Genomic DNA, 9,479 nt, shown 5'->3' with positions numbered 1-9,479 from the left:
AAACAAACCGTTGTGGTTCCAAAGCGAAAGAGAGAAAAGAATCCATTCCTCTGAGGTAACAAAATATATCTCTTTGGATCACGACCTTTCGATTGAAATTCGGGCCAATCCAGCCCCTTAAAAATCGTGCAGATTCCGATTAAACGGTCTGGATCTAAACCTAAATATTCTGTTACTTAAGCTGTACGAATTCGAAAAGAGGTCCGGAGCAAGAATAGGTTCGTTAGTTGTTGCTCTCTTCTCATTTCTTTCCTTTTTCCTCCACCTCTCTCGCAACACAAACCATCTCACCAAAATTCTCTCCTTTCCTTTCTTGGAATTGGAATCACCTTCTCTCTCTCTCTCCACCTCTTATATCTCTTTTCTCCTTTCATTTGCCTCCAATTTGGTAGAATTCAGGTTTCCTTCCACGACCGAATCCTCCCAATTTCACCATCTCCAATTTCAAATTGGGGGGAGGAAACCTTGGTTATTGATCGATCGATTGAGAGATGGCGATGGAAGGGTTGCTTCCTATGACGGTTGCATCTGTGGTAGAAGATGTATTGAATCAGAACGGGATGAGGTTATCTCTAGACAGAGATTTGGTTTCCAGGCGTGAAGAAGAAGCTGGTATCTATCTCTATGCGTTATTTAATCTCTTTTTTTATTATAATTCCGAATGATTATCAAATTGAACCTTCAATTACAAATTCGAAGAATATCTCATTTGAAGGTCGTAAAATTGAACATGTTTTCAAAGTGGATTTTGTTTTAAAAGACTAACAGATTTTGTTGCAAACTTCACTTTTGAAAACCAGAACCAATTTGAGATAGAATTGGTTCTAACTGCATTGTCAAATTATATAAATAGACATTCTTAACTGTTTACTATTATTGTGTGTGAAAGAATAATGTCGGGTGGATATGTGATTTTAATATTTAAAATAGGATTTTTCATCAATGAATTTTAATTTGGCTTAATTAGTAGTTGTCAAATATTGATCAACTTAGATTTTCATATAAAAGTGCAAAAATAAACATGTATGAAATGACAGCTTCTAGAAGGTATGAGGCTGCAGCCTGGCTGAGACGAATGGTAGGAGTAGTGGCAGCGCGGGACCTACCTGAGGAGCCATCAGAAGAGGAGTTTTGTCTCGGGTTGCGTAGTGGTATCATTCTCTGCAATGCTCTGAACAAGCTCAATCCCGGCACCATCCCAAAGGTATACTTGGGTTTTGTTCTTTTCTTCTTCTCAACTGTACTGATATAAACTGGTACCGAACTGTACTAACTTTGCAATACAGATTGACTGCAATATAACTCTAATGATGATTAATACTGAACAAACACAGCGGATAGATAGGTTATACAAAAACATTTAAATGATAATTTATTTGTATTACATTGTAGGTTGTAGAAACACCTTCCGATTTTACCCCTCCTCCTGATGGGGCTGCTCTCTGTGCATATCAGTACTTCGAAAATCTTAGAAATTTCCTTGTCGCCCTTGAAGATTTGCATCTTCCCACTTTTGAGGCCTCTGATCTTCAAAAGGTTTTGGTTCTCTCTCTCTATCTCTCTAGTAAGATCATGATTATTTGGTAAATTTTTTCTAACTCTTTCTTGGCTTTGTTTTTAGGGAGGAAAAGCGGCTAGAGTAGTTAACTGCATACTAGCATTAAAATCACATAGTGAGAGGAGAGGAAAATCTCACTGGACAAGGTCAAATTCGTCTTTTTCTTCTTTAAACAATGGCAATGGCACCTCTACATGTTCATCCTCTTCCTCAACCAAGTATTTTGTGCGCAAGAATTCAGAACCTTTTATGAACTCCCTCTTTCGGTCCCAATCGTCAGAGGCCCTTTCTGTTGAGCAGAATCTCAGCCTTGATGTCTCCATTGAATCTTCTCAAATGGTACATACTATTTAGTATCAGTTGTGTTACATTGATCTCCACAAAAAAAAAAAGTTGTGTTACATTGAAACATTTCTGACCAGGTTACATACTTACATTTTCTAATTCATAAGTATACCAGTAAATAGTTTTACTTTGATTTTCAATATATTTTACTGCTTTATTTGTTAGACTGCATCACATTCATTGCATATGCTGGTGAACACAATGTTGTCAGGCAAGAAGCCAGAGGAGGTCCCAGAGGTCAATTTTTTTTTTATTCATTTTTCATTTTCTTTCATTTTAGATAAATTGCTGTTTTTGAGATAAATGTTTATTCTTATTGAATTCAAGTTCTTTTAATGCAGCTAGTGGGGTCCATTATAAGCAAGGTTGTTGAAGAATTCGAAAAACGCATGCCAACACAAAATGAGATGGTATTACTATTACTTGATTTTTTTTTTCCCCTTTTGAGTTTTTCCTTTTGTTGATATCTTTTGTCTTGATGCCTTATTACTTAGGCCTATAATTTATGTTCCTTTTTTAATGAAGGTGGCAAAAACAATGCCTGAGCCCCAGACCTCTGTTCAACCGAGCAATGCTCAATTATCAGCCAGTAGTAACGAAGCAAAGGTGATCCCGTTTTTTCATTTTTTTTTTCTAAATGAAAGTGATAGAATTAACAAGGGGTTGGACCTATATGGAGTGAATGGGGGTCAATTGACCCGATATTCAGCATGAAATTGTTATGGGTACTGTAAAATTTACCCCATATTCAGCATGATTTTTTTTTATGATTGATCCCCATATCTCAAAAGTTTGACATATTAATGTTTCTTTTTAATGAAGGTGGAAAAAACAATGGATGAGTCCCAGTTTTCTATTCAACCAAGCAATGCTCCTTTCTCAGCCAGTAGTAAGGAAGCAAAGGTAGATTCCCTTTTTTCATTTTTTTTTTTCTAAATCAAAGTGATATAATGTAAAAATGCAATAGAGTTACTTTAAACAAGCATTACTTTGATAGGCAATTCCTGTTTGATTCAGACTCTTAAATCCTTTTTTTTCTTTGTAATTTGTCTCTAGTTTGTAAGGAAAATACCTTGTGTTTACTGTCTTATGTACTAACTAATTTTTGACATGACGATTTTATTTTCAGTTATTATGGTTGACTAATCACCATCTTATGGTTGCTTTCATAAATCTTGACAGATTAAGGAAGTAGAGAAAATTTGCAAAGAAACAAATAATGGGAATAAGGCATCAAAGGAGAAGCAAGTAGCCCTAAAAAAGTTAAATTTTGATCGACAAGAGAGAAAAATTCAGGTATTTTGCAATATAGTATTCAGAAGTTACTTCTAATTTCTTCTCTTCATTTTTAATATGTGCAGTGATGAAGTTTTAAAATCTAATTACCATGTAGGAATTGAGACAAATGCTTTACACTGTCAAATCTGGAATGGAGAACATGAGGCTACAATATCATGACGAATTTATCAATCTTGGTATGAGAGAGAGAGAGAGAGAGATCTTTTTTTTCTTTTTTTTTCTTGGTTTAAATTTTTATTAGACAAAAATAAAATTATATATATTTCATTATTTGATATAGGAAAACATTTGGGAAAGCTTTCTCATGCTGCTTCAGGATATCATAAAGTCTTAGAGGAAAACAGAAAGCTATATAATATAGTGCAGGATCTTAAAGGTAAAAAAACCTCAAATCAGAAACTCCCCCAACTTGTATTTCTCAGTATACTTATTTACATTTTCTTCTTGTTTTTGGTTTTTGCTTTCTTCAGGAAATATAAGGGTGTACTGCCGTGTCAGGCCACTGAAAGGCAATATTCCGACTCCTGTTGCAAGTATTGAAGATGGGCAAATTACAATATTAACCCCTTCAAAGTATGGTAAAGAGGGACGCAAATCATTCAAATTCAACAAAGTATTTGGTCCATCTGCTACCCAAGGTAATTTTTCCAAACAAGTGATTAAAATATAATTTTGAATTAGATAGTTGAAACATGTGGGTGGATTAGTGCTTTAAAATTTTGCTGTTGAATATTAGCTAGTTTAAACCAAATGAAAATGACTTTAGGTCTAATCTTGAAAGTCAAATAAAACAGTTGTAGATACTGAACCTTTATGTACTTGTGCAGAGGAGGTATTTTCAGATATGCAACCTTTGATCCGATCTGTTCTAGATGGCTACAATGTGTGCATCTTTGCATATGGCCAAACCGGCTCAGGAAAAACTCATACTATGGTTAGATCATTTTTTTCTGAGTATTTCTTACATATTAGCAAAAGATACCAAATTTTGAGAGAAATTGGTCCAATTTTGAACCAACCTTTTCATTTGCCACACATAATGTATTAAATGGAGTGTATCATGTTAGTACAGACGGGGCCAAGAGTGCTGACGGAGGAGACCCTAGGGGTCAACTATAGGGCACTGAATGACTTGTTCTACATGTCAGAGACAAGAAAGGACACTTTTGCATATGAGATTTCTGTGCAAATGATTGAAATATACAATGAGCAAGTGCGTGATTTACTAGCTATTAATGGCGGAAACAACAAGAGATATCCTTTTTCCTATGTTTCTTATAATTTTTATTTTATTTTCTTAAGCAAGACTTACCTCAATTCTAAGAAGTACAATCCACTCTGTGTGTCGCTTTTTTTGGAGAAATTAAACATAAAATATTGGGTAGACAATTTTTAACCCCTTAACCCTAAAAATGCAGTGCATGCTATTTTGATAAAATGTATACCCTTGAATGAGCTATCTTCTATTTTTTGTTAGATTATTGGTTGAAATATCCTTGACCTAGTCAATACATTGGAGATTAAAAGCAGCTCCCAGAAAGGAGGGTTAGCCGTACCTGATGCAAACATCGTACCAGTCTATTCAACACCTGATGTTATAGAGTTGATGAATCTTGGTCACAAAAACCGAGCTGTGGGCTCCACTGCCATTAACGACCGAAGTAGCCGCTCTCACAGGTCATAACAATTTTTAATATATATTTGAGTGAGGCTATGATATATGCATAGCGCATATTGGCCCATACTATGGATCAATAGTTCTATTTTCGAAGCCTAAAAAGTTGATCAAATTTTATATAAAAATGTACTTGTAGATCAAATTTTATATATTTTAGAATTTTATTTTTTATTTTTTCAGATAGTTAGAAAATCACTTGATCTAAATATTCTAGATCAATCATCAAAAAGTAGTGATTTTCTGCCTATTTAAAATAATAGTAAAATTTTTCTAAAAAATGTAAAAGTTAGTTTTCAAATAAATTTTCATATAGAGATCATATTATACGGTTCAGATCAACCATCTAGACTTTGAAAAGGCGGATATTGATCCATAGTACAGACTAATCTGTGCTATGCATAGTACCATAGCCTCACTCTATACATATTATGTTTGAAATTACTTCCAAATGATGCAATACTGAAACAAAAGATTGTGGGTTATGTGTGCAGTTGCTTGACAGTGCATGTGCAAGGAAGAGATCTGACAAGTGGGACAGTGCTGAGAGGGAGCATGCACCTTGTTGACCTGGCAGGAAGTGAAAGGGTCAACAAGTCAGAGGCCAAGGGAGAGTGCTTGAAGGAGGCAACACACATCAACAAATCTCTCTCTGCCTTAGGAGACGTCATTGCCTCCCTTGCCCAGAAGAACTCTCACGTGCCTTACCGCAACAGCAAGCTCACTCAGCTCTTGCAAGACTCTCTCGGTAAGATTTCTTCAGACCTAATTTTATGGTTATCATATTTGGACCATCTTGAGCAGTAATTTGCAACAACATATGCTTTGAACTCGTATCCTCTGAGATATCTCAAACTTTGAGTTGACCTGTGGAAAACACAAACCGTTCAAATTCTTTTTGCACAAATCTCAAAGCACAATAATACTGACCCCTTGCATTACGAATAGGCACTGAAAGAAATTTGACCCGACTTTAGATAAACTGAAATTTGAGATATCTTAGAGGATACAGACTCATATGTTTCACTCTCAGTTTAATGCTGATATTGAGTTTGGTTGAGTACAGTTTAGCTTAGTTTTCAGTTTGTTTGCTCAAATGAGAGAAACTGTATGTGTTGTTCTGGTTACTTTCATGGCTAGTTGCTAGATATAAATGGTGAAATTGTTAAAATGGAAGTTGACTAATAAATGTATAAAAGGGTCAAAGTGTCAGACATCAGAGGCATCTTTTCTTTGTTAGTTTATCAGTCATTATATATATCTTAACTATATCACAAGTCAAATTTGGAATAAAGGACTTATAGTATGAATTCATGTTTTGATATTGTCTCAGGAGGTCAAGCAAAAACCTTAATGTTTGTACACATTGCTCCTGAGTTTGATGCGATAGGTGAGACTTTAGGCACACTCAAGTTTGCAGAACGGGTTGCCACAGTGGAACTCGGTGCGGCCCGCTCAAACAAAGATAATACTGAGGTTAAAGACCTCAAAGAACAGGTTTGATTATCTAATTATTTCTTATCTGGAGTTTTGATTATCATAGTTTTCATTGAAAAGTGCCATGGAAAATGAAAAACCAAAAAAGCCTTGAAATTAGAATAAGAATAAGATAATGGATTTGATTATCTTTAGTGGTGATTGATTACATAATGACCCATAATTAGTGTTTAGGGGAATTTCATGTATACCCCTAAAAAACCTTGAAATTATGTATTCCCCCCTCTAAAATTCATGATATCATATTTACCCTTCTAAATTTCAAATACTCACAAATTTACACAATTTATTGACTTTTCTATTAAACTCATTTTAATTCACAAAGTACCCATTTTATCATTTATTTAAAAAAATAATAAATATGTAATATGTTTAAGAGAAATATTTAATCTTCTAATTGGTCATACCAGTAACTTTTGACTGATACTAGATTCAAGTACTGAGTTCCTGTTAATAACCAGATATTTACTCACCCCTCCCTCCCCTTTTGGTTTTACAAACTTTAGTTAGCTAATTTGAAGGCTCAGCTAGCAATGAAGGATGCCAAAGAGGGAGATCTAATGCGAAGCCCGGAAATTTACCGTACAAAATCTTGTGCAGCACTTACTGCTCATCCAACTATTAGACAACCGATGGAAGAAGTTGGAAATATTGAGGTAAAAAAAGTCAAATTCAATGAAATTTTCATGTCCATGTTTGAAATTTCATCTGCATGAAAAATACTTATTTTTAATAAAAGTTTTTTGTTCACATTGAGGTCTAATAAATATATAAAAAAAAAGAAACATGAATTCTAATTTTAAAAAAAAAAAACGAGAATATGGCATGTTGTATAAGCTGGAACCAATTTATTTATTGTAAATTAATTCCTGTATTCATAACTTGTTTTTCCGTTTTTTTTACTGTGCAAGGTGCCGAGCAATCTTCCGAATGCACAAAAGAAATTGAATCTTGATGCAAGCGAGACAGCCTCAGAGACCGACTCTGCTTCATGGATAGACAAAACCATCATAGAAAACAGTAACAACGAAAACATAAACATGAGCGACTGCACTTCCCTGAGTTTGTCAGTAAATGAAAGTGGACTTACACTCATGTCACCTTTACCAAATTCCTTCTACCAGAGATATGCATCAGATGCTAGTATTACCGTAACCAGGTCGGAGACTGGTGGAAGTGATGATTCTGATGAGTTGGAGCTCGGCACAAGTTACTGTTCGTCAGAGCATGATATGTTGATGACATGGAATTCTGATTTACCTAAGGTTTCGGGCTTGAAGAAGCCCCAGGTTAAGATTGCTACAAGCCCAGATATCAGGTTATAATTAATTTTGTAATTAATATCATCTATTATAGTTTGCTCATAGGGGTGTTCACCGGGTCCGGTTTAAACAGTTCGGTTTAGAAATGTTTAAAACCGGTTAGACTGAAGAAACTTTTAAACTTGTCTCCTATCCGAATCAAATATTTAAAAAATTCAAACAAAGTACGACATAATGTATATTGGTTGGTTCGGTTTAAACTGGTTAGATTGAACCAAACAAATTTTTTAAATCATCTTAAAAATTCACAAAATTAACAAAAAATGTTTATTTTTATGATTAGTCTTCTTATTTCAGTTCAACAGAACAAACCAGTTGGGTTTTAGTCGGTTCGGTTGTATTTTTGAAAACTAAATAAAAGTTTGATTTGCCTAACCGATGAAAATTGCCCATATTTAAGGTCAGTTGTAGGAGTAATAATAACTTTTAATTTGTTAAAATGACAGGAGTGCAAGTCGTGCACACAAGCCCTCGCCATCTCGTAAAATTCCGAATGCATCCTCTTTGACACCGGGAAAAGTAGGAAATGGGAAAAGAACAGTTGCAAGGAAAATAGGAAACGGGAAGTAGAGAGAATTTTTTATAGCAAGAGGAGCAACTTTTTCTATTTCTCTCTTTTTCTTTTCAGTCCTTTACTGGGACTGGGACACTTTAATTGGGGTCTTTTCTCCTTTCCCCTACAAAATCGGCATATTTTTTTTTTATTTATATTTGTTCATTTGTTTATTATTTCGTGAGTACATACTCGAGAAACAAGAGAGAGAGAGAGAAAGAGCATGAAACTATTCATTCCCTTTTGCTATTGAAGTGTTGCAAATAGCTCTCACTTTTAGTTTTAATTCTTCTGTTCCTGTGATACTGTTTTTCATGAAAGGAAATTATAGAACTAAATGTATGTTAAGGTTGTAATCTGTTATAACACAACATGCTCAAATCATTTATACATAAGTAGATATATTACAAAAATTTTTTGACATGAATTTACAAAGATCATTGAAACCTTCACACAAGAATCAAACAAATCAAACTCGACTGAGAATCAAAGAAACTCATCAATACAATGACATGACAGTATCACTCTTCTTCTACATGCTAGTAACAAAGCCTCAAATCAGAGCCTCATTCAATTCCGGGTTGAAATCATCATTGACAGACCAAACACATTCTGACGGCAACAACTCGGCTGTTTTGAGGAGAGCATCTCTGACCTCCTCTGACACCACCAAGCGCTCTCCTTGCACCCATACATCATATATTTTGTTCTCTTTACTGTCACTGTCACTGTCACTTTCCTCCCTCTCCTCTGTTTCAAATTCATTTGTTTCTTCTTCCCAGACATGAGCATTCTCTCTCCTATTAGCAAAATCATTAAGGCAGTTATTGCATTTTCATAAATTGAAAGAAAATCAAGACATCAGTTTTTGACATGTTTATTATATCTATGAACACCAACAATATAATTAAAGAACAGAAAAAGGAGGAACCTGAAAATTATGTATTTCCCCCTTAAAATTAATAATATTCTATTCACCATTTGAAATTTCAAAAACTCACAAATTTATCCAATTTATTAACTTTTCAATTAAAACTTATTTTAAATTTATAAAGTACTCGTGTTACTCTCTATTAAAAAAAAATTACGTAGTATGTGTAAGAAAAATGTTCAGGCTTCTAATTGATCGGTTTCCAAGGACAAATAATAGAATGAACATCAACAATATAAAGAAGAATAAACCTGGGGCCTATAACAATTTCTCCATTGCTTATATCACTGATGAGGATC

The 9,479-nt window shown here is 34.4% G+C and overlaps 1 protein-coding gene across 1 annotated transcript; it reads left to right on the top strand.

Moving 5' to 3' along the window:
- The first annotated feature begins 283 nt into the window (after nucleotides 1-283).
- Nucleotides 284-8,401, top strand: LOC144562762 (kinesin-like protein KIN-14Q). Its single transcript, XM_078312025.1, has 20 exons — nucleotides 284-612; nucleotides 1,038-1,204; nucleotides 1,393-1,536; nucleotides 1,622-1,897; nucleotides 2,069-2,140; nucleotides 2,245-2,313; nucleotides 2,429-2,509; nucleotides 2,726-2,806; nucleotides 3,086-3,199; nucleotides 3,297-3,378; nucleotides 3,483-3,578; nucleotides 3,673-3,840; nucleotides 4,030-4,136; nucleotides 4,275-4,458; nucleotides 4,717-4,879; nucleotides 5,372-5,625; nucleotides 6,211-6,374; nucleotides 6,881-7,030; nucleotides 7,286-7,692; nucleotides 8,143-8,401. The coding sequence occupies exons 1-20, from the start codon at nucleotides 492-494 to the stop codon at nucleotides 8,264-8,266; spliced, it is 3,024 nt and encodes a 1,007-aa protein (XP_078168151.1). The 5' UTR covers nucleotides 284-491; the 3' UTR covers nucleotides 8,267-8,401.
- The last annotated feature ends 1,078 nt before the right edge of the window (nucleotides 8,402-9,479 follow it).

This window comes from Carex rostrata, chromosome 1 (assembly GCF_964058835.1).
Source record: "Carex rostrata chromosome 1, lpCarRost1.2, whole genome shotgun sequence".
Taxonomy (NCBI): Eukaryota; Viridiplantae; Streptophyta; class Magnoliopsida; order Poales; family Cyperaceae; genus Carex; species Carex rostrata.
The sequence above is the reverse complement of the archived record's forward strand: the minus strand, read 5'-3'. Positions and strand labels throughout refer to the sequence as shown.